Here is a 14848-nt window from a genome sequence, read left to right as displayed (position 1 = left end):
TGCTACGTCAGCAGTTGGTTCCTACAACCCCCCCACCCCCATGCCATGTTGTAACTCTGGCCTGTTGTTGTTGTTTAGTCGTTCAGTCGTGTCCGACTCTTCGTGACCCCATGAACCATAGCACGCCAGGCCTTCCTGTCCTCCGCTGTCTCCTGGAGCGTGCTCAAGTCCATAACTATGGCCTAGCCCTGCTGTAAAAATGGCTGTATTTGTAGCTGAGAGCTCAGCACAGATAACTGGCTGGCCCCTGGGGTCACCCCTCTATATTTCTCTCCCCCCAACTGGCTCCACAGCCCTCCTTCCCGGCACCACTGGGGCCAACGCGAGCGACCTCTGCAAACTCTCCTAGCCCAGGATGAGAACTACTTGCACCCGGCTTTTTTCCAGCAGCAGCAGCCACAGCCACAAGTCCCCGTAGATGAGCACCCGGTGTACGTTCTGGCCACCACGCCACCACGAATGCTTCACCCGGCTGCACACCCACCCCACCAGCATCCATTCATGGTGGATCTCCATGAGCAGGTAGGGACTGTGTGTGTGTTGGGGATGGTGTGATGCTGCTATAGCAGATGTGTTCAAAATGTAATGAATTCCAAGAGCTGGAATCTTGTCCCGCCAGTGCCGGCTGGAGCTTGCCTAGGGCAGGCATAGGCAGTGTGCTGTCCACAGGCACCAATGCGCCCCTGGACATCTTTCTTGGTGCCCACCAAAGTGCCCTGATGTCAGGGTGGAAACTGAGCCCATAGAGCCCCAGAGCAGTTCTGATTCTGAGGAGGAACAGCAATCCGTGGGAGAGGAGCTCACTCATTTCTCACAAGCACAGCAGCTGGCAGAGATTCCTCCTGCCAGCATTCCTGAGAGAGATAGTGACCCTGGCAGTGAGAGAGCGCTGGAGGGGGGCTTGCTGGATGCTCGGCGCAGATGCAGGGAGCAGCGACAGATGGAGGGCGCTGAAAGGAGGCGCTAAAACAACGGTCGCGTCCCGAGGACCCAAGGGAAAGAGGGAGGATCTCTCTGTAGCCCATAAGTTCAGAGTCTTCCCGTGGTTCTTCTTCAAACGGGGACCAACTGCCTTACCTGGAGCTTAGGCTACTCTGCTATCTATCCCCAGTGCAGTTCCTTGCTTAGTCGCTAGTGATTAGTATCTGTAAGAGTCATAAAGTAATAAAGGAATAAAGCCTTGGAAAGAATCCTCGTTGTCTGTGTCCTGAGTTGGCTATTGGAGGGGACTGTAAGAGGCAGTTAGGGCGCTCCTGACACCTACCTCTCCCACTTTAAAAACAAAAGTAATAAACATTTTCATACCAGCTGGTGGGGTTGCTGTGAAATAGGTTTCTACTGGTGCTGAAAACTCTGGGTTCCAAGGAAGTATTGGACACTACTTCTGCCTTGTTACTTGTCCTTTGCCACGCATTGAGCAGGGGTTGGGCTCGATGGTCTTATAGGCCCCTTACTTCCCATGGCAGCCATTTTGTAGTGGTGCCCAGGACAGTTTTTCAAATTCTCAAATGTGCCCTTGGGCCCTAAAAGGTCACCTACCCCTTGCCTATGGCCTTGAGTTGGCCAAGGGTAGAAAACCACTTCAGGACAAACACCTCCCGGTTTTCTTCATTCCCTCCATTGAAGAGCTGGAATAGTGTTTGTGTTGGATGCATCTGATACTGAGCATTTTTAAATTCACTGTAAATGGGAATCCTTCCTGAAGCCTCATCTCTGTGGTGCAGTCAGCCAGCACATCCCTCTGTTGACTGAAAGGATGGCAGTGCAAGCCCATCCAGGGACATATACAGTCAGGGCCAGAAATATTGGAACAAGGATAACTGTTTTGGCAGTTGGCCTCTGTACACCACCACATTGAAGTTGAAAGGAAACACACCCAGATGGGAGCAAAGTCAGGACTTTCAGCTGTAATTCAAGGGAGTGGGCAAAAGTGGGACACTAACCATTCAGGGAGGACAGCCAGTGGCATAACCTCCCCCCCCCCAAATCATTGGTGGCTCACAAGTAATGGAACGAATGGCTGACAAGCAGCTGCATGGCCAGGTGTGGCCTGTTTCCTGGGCACTCCATGACCAATCAAGCAGATAAAAGGCCTGGAGGTTGTTCTGAGTGTTACATTTGCATTTGGTAGCTGTTCCCTGGAACTCCCAACATGAGGTCCAAAGAGGTGTCCATGCGAGTGAAGGAGGCCATCATTAGGCTGACGAAACAAAATAAACCCATCAGAGAGGTAGCAAAAACATTGGGAGTGGCCAACACAACAGTTTGGAACATCCTGAAAAAGAAGGAATTACCTGGCAAGCTCAGCAACAGCAAAATGCCTGGAAGACCACGGAAGACAACTAAAGTGGATGACTGCAGAATTCTGCTCATGGTGAAGAGGAACCCTTTCACAACATCTAGCCAGGTCAAGAATGCTCTTGAGGAGGTAGGCATGTCATTGTCAACATCTACAGTCAAGAGATGGCTTTATGAATGTAAATACAGAGGCTTCACAACAAGGTGCAAACCACTGGTAATGCTCAAGAACAGACAGGCCAGATTAGCCTTTGCCAGCAAACACCTAAAAAGGCCTGTCCAGTTCTGGAATAAGATTCTTTGGACTGATGAAACCAAGATTAACTTGTACCAGAATGATGGGAAGAGAAAAGTATGGAGAAGGAAAGGAACAGCTCATGATCCAAAGCATACCACATCATCTGTCAAACATGGTGGAGGCAGTGTTATGGCCTGGGCATATATGGCTGCCAATGGAAATGGGTCACTGGTGTTTCTTGATGACCTGACTGCTGATAAAAGCAGCGGGATGAATTCTGAAGTGTATAGGCCTATACTTTCTGCTCAGATTCAGCCGAGTGCTGCCAAACTGATAGGACGCCGCTTCATATTGCAGATGGATAATGACCCGAAACATACAGCAAAAGCTACCCAAGAGTTTCTCAAGGCAAAGAAGTGGGAAGTTCTTCAATGGCCAAGTCAGTCACCTGATCTCCACCCAATAGAATAGGCTTTTCACTTACTGAAGACAAGACTGAAGGCAGAAAGACCCACAAACAAGCAGCAGCTGAAGGCAGCTGCAGTAAAGATCTGGCAAAGCATCTCGAGGCAGGAAACTCAGCATTTGGTCATGTCCATGGGTTCCAGACTTCAGGCAGTCATTGACTGCAAAGGATTTTCATCTAGGTATTAAAGGTGATCCTCAAGTTTGAAATGATGGTGGTTTGTTCCATTACTTATGAGCCACCAACGATGGGGGTGTGTGTGTATGCCACTGGCTGTCCTTCCTGAATGGTTAGTGCCCCACTTTTGTCAAACCCCTTGAATTACAGCTGAAAGTCCTGACTTCGCTCCCATCTGGGTGTGTTTCCTTTCAACTTCAATGTGGTGGTGTACAGAGGCCAACTGCCAAAACAGTTATCCTTGTTCCAATATTTCTGACCCTGACTGTAACTGCTGACGTGTGCTGAAGTGGACAGTCCTATGAACATATTCGCGCGTGCCGGTTATTTAGTTAGCTGGCTGTGCTGCTTGCAGGTCATGAGAGGGCCTGTCGCTCAGTGTGCACTTGCATGCTTAGGGCTTCGGGCTCAGACATTAGGATTCCCAGTTAGAGGATTGAGGAACTTGGGTAACAGGGTGAGGGAAAGGCCTCTCATCTGAGACCCTGGAGGGGCAGTGGCTGATAATACTGGGCTAGACAGACCAAAAGCATGACAGTATGAGGCAGCTTCATATGTTCTTGCCTGTTAGGATCAAGCCAGTCCTCTGGATTTTTGGGATAGAACCCTAAGGAGTCCTTTCCTGCTTCCTCCCTAATGCACCTAGGGCCTTCTCCTTTATCTGATGTGGAACCACGTCCCCTTGAGTTGATGTAGTTCCAAAGGCAGTTTGCAGCAAGTGGGCAAGATTTTATTGATATCCCTTCTGGCCCCACATCAGAATGTGAAAAACCTGGCTCTCTCCCCGCTGTTCTTAGAGTACAGGCTGAGAGGAACAATAACTGTTGGAATCATCGTGAACTGGTGGGGAGCCTATAGCACCAGTATAAAAAGGAAAGGGTTATATCAGCCTTCCCCAAGATGGTGCCCTCCAGGTGTGTTGGACTACTACTCCCAGAATCCCCCAGTGAGCATAGCTGGCTGGAGGATGCTGGGAGTTGCAGTCCAACACATGTGGAGGGCACCAGCTTGGGGAAGGCTGGGTTATATTGTTGTTCCACTTTCCTGGATTGTAACTTATGCAGTTCACATATACTTTGTTAGCCTGCAGTATTCCTTTTGGTACCAGGTTTAAACATTTTTTTTTCTTTTTGCCCAGGCAGGGAGGTTCAAAGATGGAATAACTGCATTACCCAAAGCCCTGCCCAATTTATGCTGGTAGGGAGGGGGAGCAATGTTTTTCTCTCCCTGCCCCCTCCACTTCTGTTTTTTTCTTTACTTTTTACAATTTCCCTCCCACTGCATCTAGTGGGAAGGAAATTCTTCCCTCCAATGGCAGGGACACATTGGGGGAATGCTCTTCCAGGGACCATAGGATTACAGCTTAAATTATTTTCATTTGGTTAAATAATTTGACTCCTTTTAATTTTATGTTTTAATATTGTATTGATGTTCCATTTTTATGTACACCGGCCTGCAATCCATTTTTGGATGAAAGTGTGGTTTTATAAATTCTTTAAATAAATATTGGAGGTTTTGCTGGCTCCAGAATATTTTGGTCAGGGGCTGAGGAAACTGAGGGGAAAGGACATGGTGGTGGTGAGTCTAGGAGTCAGGAAATTGTTCAGGGAGCAAGCCCTCCTGACCACTAGAACCCCTGCATATTGAGGACTTTGAACATGTGTATGGGGAGAAGAGGGATTGTGCCTTCTGTCCCCACCCCAGTATGGCATAATCTGTGAAAGGGTCTATGCATGTATAGGAGATTGGGGACCCTTGGCTAGGCTGATTCTTCACTCCCTTGTACAGAGTCAGTTTATACGTGTGTATGTGCTTTTTCACAGGTTATGCTGAATTTAGGAGGTGGGGCCAAGGTCAGCAGGTGGTATCGTGGCCAGTGAAATGCATGATCAAGTCCTCCTAGTGTGTCAGCCTTGTGGCGAAACCTGCACATAAGCTTTACGTTCTTTATTCCCACAACTGTCAGGCCTAGCAGCATGTCTTTAAAACTAAAACATAGGTTCTCAGAAAACCAGACTATGCGCCAACCTGCAAATTTCATGGTTCAGAATATATGAAGAGCCCTTGTCATATCCCATCTAATGAGTCGATATACCTGTGCAAGCCCTATAGCTGTGGGAGCCCTATCCCCATGGCAGCATCTACACAGCGGCTGCTGGAGTTGTGGAGGACCACCCTTGTCAGGTCCAGCTGGCTGGGGATTTGACTCCCCAGATTTGGGCCTCTGTCCTGCTAAACTTGCTTGTCTTTCTGTGGCAGGCAGGAACCTCTGGGTAAGATGGTTCCCTCCCTCAGCTTCAGGTAGAGACTCTATAAGGGTCAAACTGCATAGAATCATAGAACAGTAGGGTTGGAAGGGTCCTATAAGACCATTGAGTCCAACCTTTGGCTCAACGCAGGAATCCAAGTCAGAGCATCCCTGACAGATGGCTGTCCAGCTTTGTCTTGAATGCCTCCAGTGTGGGAGAGCCCACTACCTCTACGTAGCCCACCGCTACACATTACTTCAATTTTTAGCTTACCCCTTTTGCTTTCTTATTCACGAGTAACAGTGTGCAGCCCTGATTTGGATTGGGACTAGTGCGCACCAGGAGGGAAAGATTAAATCTTTCCCTCCCTGGCTGTTTGTGTCCTGGAATCCCACCTGCCCACCCTACCCATGGGAATTAAAAAGAAGAAAACCATTCATGCCATGAAGTATTTTGTCTTTATAATCCTGTGTGTGTGTGTGTGTGAGCTTGGTGTAGTAGCAGTGGTAGTGTGTGTGAGGGTGAATTTTGGGAAGCAAATGTGGGGGGAATGTTCAATCCTCCCCTCCTTGTATGCTGGTCCCAGTCTGAATTGGTGCAATGCACACTTACTTGTGAGTAAGAAACCAAAGGGCGCCAGCTGCCCATTACATAATTGAGGTAACATGTTGTTGTTCAGTCGTTCAGTCGTGTCCGACTCTTCGTGACCCCATGGACCATAGCACGCCAGGCCTTCCTGTCCTGCGCTCTCTCCCGGAGCGTGCTCAAGTTCATATTCATTGCATCCGTGATGCTATCTAGCCATCTCATCCTCTGCCGTCCCCTTCTCCTTTTGCCTTCAGTCTTTCCCAGCATCAGGGTCTTTTCCAGGGAGTTTTCTCTTCGCATTAGGTGGCCAAAATATTGGAGCTTCAGCTTCAGTATCTGTCCTTCCAATGAGCAGTCAGGGTTGATTTCCTTTAGGATGGACTGATTTGACCTCCTTGCAGTCCAGGGCACTCGTAAGAGTCTTCTCCAGCACCACAAGGTAACATGTAGTTTGTCCCTAATACTTTGGGAGACAGGATATCTTAATTTCATATAGATATACACTTAAATGCATACACTCACACTCATCCACACGCATACACACATGCTGAAATGCTTCTGGCCTTCATGCCAGAAATGACTCTTACCAATATGCCCCTCTGCTGTTGTGCATCATTCCCCAGGGAACTGGCAACCCATAGCTGCTGTGCTCCAGATTGTGACATGTATTGGTTTAGCTTGGCTGTGTTCCAAGTCGCCTTGAGCAAAGGGTGAAACTGTGTATTCCTGTGGCAGTCTGTATCCAGGCCAGTAGAGTGCCTGATGAGGGTGCCCTCTCCAGCAGTGCACAGCAGAAAGTTAGCACCTTTTAAACCAGGGATTTAATGCCCTAACGTGGAAGCCCCGTCGGCCAGTGAAACAATGTGGTACCCTGTCCTCCAGTAAAAGAAGGGAGGACCCTCCAGATGCACAGAAGTATGTTTATGGGGACCAGTGTGCTCCAGATGTTTATTGAGACCAGTGTACTTCAAATATACATCCTTCTTCTGGGGCACTATGCAATATAAATAGAGATTAAAACTATATTATAAGCCATTTATATAAAACATAATAAAAATAAGACTTCACTTTCACTGAAGCAATAAAAATGAACTTTAGACATATCCTCTCGTGCCAGGGATATGCCTTAGTTTCCAGGTTAATTGGGAGCTGCTTGCATTGTCTTTTGGGGGGCAGAGGGTAAAAAGTGCCAGACCAACAATTTTCTGAGCAAGCCACGTATCCCAAGAGAGGGACCTAGAAACAGGAAGGAGTAACCACTAGAGTTGATTCAAAAATATAATGTGCACATATCAAAGCACAAAATAACTGATGAAATACAATTAAATTATATAGGTGAGGGTTCAAAATCTAAAGGTTTCTTAAAAGGAAGTCCCAAGAATTCTAGCTGCCGGATGGGTTGTTGGTCACTTGAATCACATCAGGAGATCTTCACCAAGAGCCAGTTTGGATGCAGATCTTCATTCATATGCCATACAAAGGCCTGCAGCTTCTCAGTGGGGTCTGAGCTGAACTACTCAGAGGTGTGGAAATTCATTCTGTGATTTAGGCGTTACTATTTTTTAACCTGACAGCTGTAATAGATAGCTTGCTCAAGTGATATCCTCACAGATTCACATTTGTAAGTAGACCAATTCAAGTTGTCGCACTCACATCCTTGGAGTTGCACGAGGGGGGAGAGCAGGGGGTGTGCTCCCTGGCCCTGCTCTCACAGTGCTGACCTTGCCATTCTCGCCACGTCTGGGGCTAAATTTCTGCAATGGGAAGCCTTCTTCACTAATTTAGAATCTCCATGCCGGATCCAGGATCCTGCTTTTCCCCCCCGGGCCTGCTCTTCCCATCTTGCATGAGGCTTTGACAGTGCCAGTCAGCTGGACTGTTGGTTCCTAAAGGAAACTGACTACCAGAGCTCACCCTTAATCTCTAAAACCTAGACATGACAATATGGGCAGTGTTCCTCCAGAAAGCTTTCTGTTATGGCACTTGGCTCTTGGATTTTAGATCTCTTAGATTTTGAACACACCTCTTTACATTGAATTTTATCAGTTGTTATTTTGTGGTTATCTGAAATATGCCCCTTTGTGTATTTGTATGACTTTAAGACACATCGCCTGCACGTTATGTCTTTGATTTATTATCCCTAGTGGTTCACATCTGCTGCGGGTTAGTTTGCTTGGTTTTGTTGGTTTGGGATAACCTCCTTTTTGTGATTTGCATGCCAGGGAGAAGGACCTGGCAGCACTGCTGGGTAGATGTGTTCTCTGTGATGCCACTGGGTGACGGAGCCCTCTTCAGACCTGAGACTAGTGCTTCCTTTTGTAATGTTGCTTAGCTTCAAATCTGCGCTGGCATACTTAGCTTTGGGATCAGCTGGGGAAGTGGAAAGGGTAAGGTAGCTTGGATATGCTGATGCAAGGAAATGTGACTTGGTTCTGCTATGCATCTCTCTTCTCTCCAGGTGCATCAGGGAGCTGTCCCTCTCTCCTATACGGTGACCACAGTAACAACGCAAGGCTTCCCCATTCACACTGGCCAGCACATCCCTGGTTGCAGCGCGCAGCAGCTCCCAGCATGCTCAGTGATGTTCAGCGGACAGCACTACCCACTCTGCTGCCTCCCACCCCCCGTGAGTCCATTGGCATGGGGAGAGCAGCACAGGGTAAAGTCTTGTTATCCGATTTAGGAAAGTACCGCCACACTGCACTGTTTGGGCTGATCAACTGGGTCTGTTTTCTTTCCCATATACTTAAGAGGCTAGGATTTATTGGTGTTTCCTGCCAATCTAAGGAGAGGGCAACCTGCTGCCAATGGCCATCTTCCCTATTCTATAGCCAGATTGATATTGGCTGCCCTTCAGGTAGGACACTCTGGTCCTAAGCATGTGGCATGTAGCCTTCTCATGAGGACTTTCTTCTCTCTCTTTCTCTCTCTCTCTCTCCCCTCTTGTAGCTGATCCAGGCCTGTGCCATGCAGCAACTCCCTGTCTCCTACCAAACATTCCCGCCACTCATTTCCAGCGATCATTACATCCTGCACCCCCCACCACCCGTGCCACCACACCAGCCTCCGCATATGGCTCCCCTCAGCCAGTTTGTCCCACTCCAGCCCCAGCATCCTCGCATGGTAAGTGTCTTGGGATGGCATGGGTTTGATGGGGAGAAAGGGATATCTGGGGCCCGCTTCCCCACACGCAGGTCTGCCGCTGTTGGGAGATGTCCAAGCTGGCATGGTCATGATCCTCTAGCATAGCCTACGGCATGCCAACTCCTTGATGTCTCGAGTGCCAGTCTTCAAAGAAAGTCTCCTGCAGTTGTCCTGAGTGTAAAGAGAAAATGGTTCTTGTAAAGAGCCAAAACGTAATTGTATCTGGGTGAGGCTTCCAGTGGTCAGGAGGAGGGTATGTCATATGTGTGATAGAAATATCCCATTCTAATGGTCTCCTGCGTACCTTAATCTTTTGCCTAGGCTCCTATGTAGCTCCGGCAAGACACAAACCCAAGCCTGGACGGTACACATGACCAGCAGCCCTGGTGTGACCTTGCCCAACAAGGGACAGTGTGGAGTGAGAATGTAGATCTCCACTGGCAGCCCAGTGGCTCTCCAAATGGCACTCAGGTGAAGAGGGCAGGGCCAGGGAAAGAGAGCGTGGGAAACTGCAGAGGACCAGATTTGGCCCACAAGCCTGAGTGTCCACACCCTTGATGTAAAGCCTTTTTGCCCTACTCTTCAGCCAAAAAGGCCCCCCGAGTAGCTTACATATGACCAATCAAAACAAAGCAGGCCCTGCCTGCAAGCTTACAATCAAAATGGCGTGACACAAAAGAAAAAGCAGATGAGGAGAGGCTAGGTGGAGCAGGGAGGGTTTCTGCATAAAGTTTGCAACACGTGAGGGCGAGATTAGGGCAGGGAGGGGTTCCTCCTTGCTACTAACCACCCATGGTAGCTTGGACACATTTTTCTTATTAATGAATTCCCTTTCCACTTACAAAAGTGTGTGAGGCGATGCATGATGAAAACAGTACATTCCTGTAGAACTTGCAGTGTCTGAAAGAGCTTACACCATTATTCCATCCCCCAACATGCACAAACAATAATCCTTTGAGGCTGGCTGCAAATGTTCCCATTTTGTAAGTGGGTAACTGAAGCTGAGGCAGTGATGGCTCATCTGGGCTAGGGAGCTTGAGGCCACTCACCTGTCTGGCCTTGCCTAATACATTTGGCATTTTACCACAGGCCAGATTCAATCTATGCCAGTTTATGAGGCTTCCATATGTTAGGATAGATTTTTACAGGCTATACCAGGGTTCCCCAAGCTGGCAGCCTCCAGATGTTTTGGACTACAACTCCAAGCATTCCTAACTGTTGGCCATTCTTGCTGGGGCTGATGGCAGCTGTAGTCTAAAACATCTGGAGGGTACCAGGTGGGGGAAGGCTGGGCTATACCGCAGTGACCCCCAATGCCTCCTGTACCCTTTCTGTATTTTTTTCCTGCATGATTTGGGGCTTTCTCCCCCCACCTTCATGGCTTCTCTTTGAAGGGGAAGAAAGCAAGGGGTGACCCAATGACTCCGGGATGGCAGATTTGGGGCAAGACCACCCAGGGCATTGTGAACCCTTACATTCCTCCCAACTAGTAGTAGTGTTTTTTCATGCACCATATTCAGCCTGAGGGACTTGCTGCCGGAGGGAGCGATGACAACAGCTTAGTGGTAGTCAAAAAGAATAGCCGATGTTGCGAAAGAGTGTCTGTATCGGTGATAGGTGGGTTGAATGGTGTCTGGTGTACAGTGAAAAATGAGGGATTTTGTTTAGGGTTTTAGATGGGCAACACTCCTCTTAGAAGAAGAAGCAGAGGAAGAGTAACAGCAGAAGCTGCTCTGAACCAAGTCAGGCCACTGGTGTATCAGGCTTGGAGTTCTCTATGGCGGCTGTCAGCAGCACTCTAGAACTGGCGCCTCCCAACGTTTTGCCCATGGGCACCAATGTGCCCACAGATACCTCTCTTGGTGCCCACCCTGCTCTTTCTGATGGTTTTTATTCCTTAAGATTTTTCATGTTTTTTTAAACATCTGGGAGGTTGCCGTGCTGCAAAGGGCTTCAAAAGAGTTGTTTTTTGTTTTGGAGCGCAGACCCTACCTCTGCCTTGTGCTTTTCTTTTAGTCTCATGAGTATGCCTTCTGGGAAATGGGTTTTTGTGAACAGCCATGCCCACCATGGCAGCCATTTTATGAATAACCCCCCCCCCCCCAATATGGCAGTCATTTGTGGGAGTGCCCACGACAGTCTCAGAATTCCCAATGCACCCCATTGACCCAAAAAGGATAGGGACCCCTGATCTAGCACTTAGGATGGGGCTGTTCCAGCCCTACCTGGAGGTGCTGCGGACTGAATTGGGACCTTCTACATATAAAGCATGTGCCCTAGGTCCTTCTCCTCAGTGGCCCTTCCATGTATAGCATAATGCATGTATCTTGCTGAAATAAAGAATGTCCCAAAGTAAAGTACATATACAATACCAGATTTAGTCTTGTTACAGAAAATCAGTCCCCAAAAGGAATATCTGACAGCCGTTTGGACTTTACTGACCCTCCTTCATCTTGAGATTCATTAACCAAGGAAGAGCCATCCAGAATTCTTGGCATCTGAGCATAGATGGAATAGTCAAGAGGAAGCTCCCTGTTAGTCTCCCCCCCCCCCGCCCCCCAATAAACATCAGGTTGGAAATTGTGAGGGAAAGGCAGCTCAGTCCTGGCCATGTGCATCTTTGCTGCTGGTGCTGGAAACCTCTCTTGTCGGATCCTCTTAGCACTGAGTGCTGTTGCCTCTGTCAGCTAAGTTTTCTGGTGCTTGGTAGCCATTCGGTCATCGCATGGCTAATCCTGTAAGGTTCTGGAGTGTCTGGAGAGTGGAAGGAGGGGACATAAAAGGTGAGGGAAAAGTCATGAAGTGGAGGTGGAAGTCCATTGAGGACCATTGTTGGGGGGGAAGAGCTGAAGAAACAAGAGAAGGATGCAGGGGCAGGACATCAGGAAGAAGAGGGAGAGGAGAAAAAAAGAATGTACTGAAAGGAACCCTTCTACACAGAAACAGACTCTTACCATCCAGCTAGTGAAGGACATTTGACGTCATCGTTAGGTAATCAGAAGTTGCTTGGTATTGGGTTCATCTCTGTGTGTTTTCTACATTGTTTGTTGTTTAATGCAATTCATATTATAAATAAATAGTGTGTCAGCACTTATCAGTCAAGAGATTGATTGGTGCCTTGCCTTGTGCCAGTAATTGAGACGGTACGCTTTACTCCAGCCTTCCCCAACTTGGTGCCTTCCAGATGTGTGGGCCTATAACCTCCCCAGCCAGCATGATCAACAATCATGCTGGCTGTGGGTGATGGGTATTGTACTCCAATACATCTGGTGAGCACTAGGTTGATGAAGACTGCTTTGCACTATTCCTCTTCCCACCCTCCTCCACCATGGCCGTGAATGATGGCTAGTGATATGTACGTTACATTGCGTTTGATGCAAGATCCCAGCTGTGTGTGCAGACATCAAAATTTGGAATTTATCTAAGAAGGGCAAGGACTGGTGACTTGCATGCATTGTGAGTCAGTAGTGAGGTATAGGGTGGAGCTACATAGGATGGCAGCGGACTCATGTCCTTCAACATGGGTCACCACCAAAGCTGGTCAGGAGGGTTTCCAACAGCAGGATGCGGGAGGGGTGCCAGACTCTTGCTATGCCAGCCTTTTTCCTCCCCACTGTGTGTGTGTGTGTGTGTGTGTGTGTTCTTAGTCTTGGAACCAGCCTGGGAGAAAAGGAGCAGCCTCCCTCCCACCCAGCGGAAATCATGCCCCCCCCCCCCAACACGCACACTCTCCGTTGCTGTTTGACAGTGATCTGCAAACATGGCTTTGCTGTTGTCACGTGTCGTTCTGTCCATAGAGAGAATGCTGGGAAGAGCAGCAGAAGAAGGAAGAGGCTTCCCATCAAGTTAACCCTGGAAGGTACCTACCAGACTATCCTGGTTATAACATGTGAGAGTTAGCGTAGCAGTGCCATCTTTTGGTTCCCTGCAGCAAAGCTGGGGCTTCCCCTCTGCTCTGGTGGCTGGGCCATGCTGTTCAGTGCAGCATTTCTGAACCATTTCTGACCCCATGGGTGTTTTTGGGAGCTGTTGCTAATTAGCATTGCATCTTATTTGCTTTTCTCCACAGCCACTGCAAAGGATAGAAAATGAGGTGGAGCTTCGGGGTGAACAGCACTCCATTGGAGGCTTCTCATATTCTCCTTCCCACCATACTCCTGCACTGTCTCCCTCTGTGCCACTGCATTACCTTCCACAAACCCACGACCCACTGCACCAGGAACTGCCCTTTGGCGTGGTGAGTGTCCTGTGGAAGGAAGGTGGGTTGAAGGGCTCTGTGCCTCAGCTGGGTCAAGAGTCTGGGGAACATTTGCACACCATGTGGGGCAAAAGGAGTAACCAGGAGTGCAGGGCCTATTTTCAAAGTGTAGTGATTCTCTTCCAGCAGCTTTTGTGGATGGGCAGATGCGAAATGATGACCCAACACTGTCCTTCACCCTTGCGGCTCTAACTGACCCACAGTGTGGGTCACGCTGACAAATATGGAAATTTCTCCTGCACAGGGAGAAGTGTGTGCCACAATTCCAGGGGGATGCGGAAAGCTTGCATGGGGCACATTGGATATTGTCAGTTTTCTTTTTCTTTTAGCCTGCACGTCTGTAGACCTTGTGGCTGCAAAAAAATATATGCTTGGAAGTGTGTGGGCAGTGCTTGTTGATTTCTTAGAAGCCACAGGTTGAATAAAAGTTCAGCAATAAGAGAATGTGGTTCCAGTGTCCTATATAGCTCCTTCCTGCTCCCCACTCCAACCAGAATAGGTTATGCAATGTAGTAAAAACAACAACAGACTAGGCTCAGCAAACGTGCTTGAACTGCGTAACAGATAGCATTGCAGAATTCCGCATTCCTTGGTGAGAGAACTTTTATTTGCCTGGATGCAGTTTTTTTTTTTTCACTCGACACAGCATGTGTGTGTGTGTGTGTGTGTGTGTGTGCGCCTAGGCATTAGGCAACACTGACCCAGCTCCTGGTGTTCCCAACAGCCATATCCACACATGATGCCCCGGCGACTGAATACCCAGCGATACAGATTGCAGCAGCCACTGCCACCCCCGCCGCCACCCCCACCACCGTACTACCCGAGCTTCCTGCCATACTTCCTGTGAGTATCTGTTAGCTATGCATTAATGAATAGGAGAGAATTGCTCTTTGGAATCCTCCCTTCACTAGTGTAGGGGGCGGGTGTTTAGATTGAAGGCTTTGCCTTTCGAGGTAGCCTTTCTGTGGAAATATGGGCCACCTTTTCTCCCCCAGCAATGCATTGGGTCAAAACATAGGTTTTGGTTCTGTCCTGCATGTGTGCCGATGTCTGACTTCTGCTTCTGTTAACCACGAGCCACTTTTTTTTAAACTGTAGTTCAATGCTTCCTGTGTCACCAACAGCTGTGGGGCCCACAATAAGTTTGGATTTGGATGTGGATGATGTAGAGATGGAAAACTATGAGGTAGGTTGTTATGTTGTCAGAATGTGGAAAGGCTCTAGAGCAGGAGTAGGCCGAAGGTAGATCTCGCTGTACTGGTAGATATCTGGGTGATTTGCAGTAGATCAGCAAGGATTTCTGACGCCCAACTGTTGTAACTATACAAAAAAGCCACAAAATGACTCCCCATCCACTTACTCTAAATTATACTGCTGAAAAGATGAAACCATGGGGTAACCAGGATTTGATTTTTGTGTGGAAGGATGGT

General features: G+C 48.4%; 1 protein-coding gene across 13 annotated transcripts in view; it reads left to right on the top strand.

Annotated features, from left to right (window-relative positions):
• Window positions 1-14848, top strand: part of RNF44 (ring finger protein 44) — a 90655-nt gene that overhangs the window by 54595 nt on the left and 21212 nt on the right. For 7 of the 13 annotated variants that reach the window (XM_084839331.1, XM_084839328.1, XM_084839327.1 and 4 more), the window contains 6 exons: window positions 294-522; window positions 8475-8675; window positions 8966-9139; window positions 13230-13397; window positions 14143-14261; window positions 14517-14604. In XM_084839331.1, coding sequence (XP_084695457.1) covers window positions 294-522; window positions 8475-8675; window positions 8966-9139; window positions 13230-13397; window positions 14143-14261; window positions 14517-14604 — 979 coding nt within the window. The remainder of the gene's footprint in view (window positions 1-293; window positions 523-8474; window positions 8676-8965; window positions 9140-13229; window positions 13398-14142; window positions 14262-14516; window positions 14605-14848) is intronic. The other 6 variants (XM_084839332.1, XM_084839330.1, XM_084839333.1 and 3 more) reach the window with 4 other exon arrangements.

Source organism: Heloderma suspectum, chromosome 2 (assembly GCF_057233095.1).
Source record: "Heloderma suspectum isolate Gila_16-S chromosome 2, 16-S_ref, whole genome shotgun sequence".
NCBI lineage: Eukaryota > Metazoa > Chordata > Lepidosauria > Squamata > Helodermatidae > Heloderma > Heloderma suspectum.
Note: the sequence above shows the minus strand (reverse complement) of the source record. Positions and strands in the feature narration are given on the sequence as shown.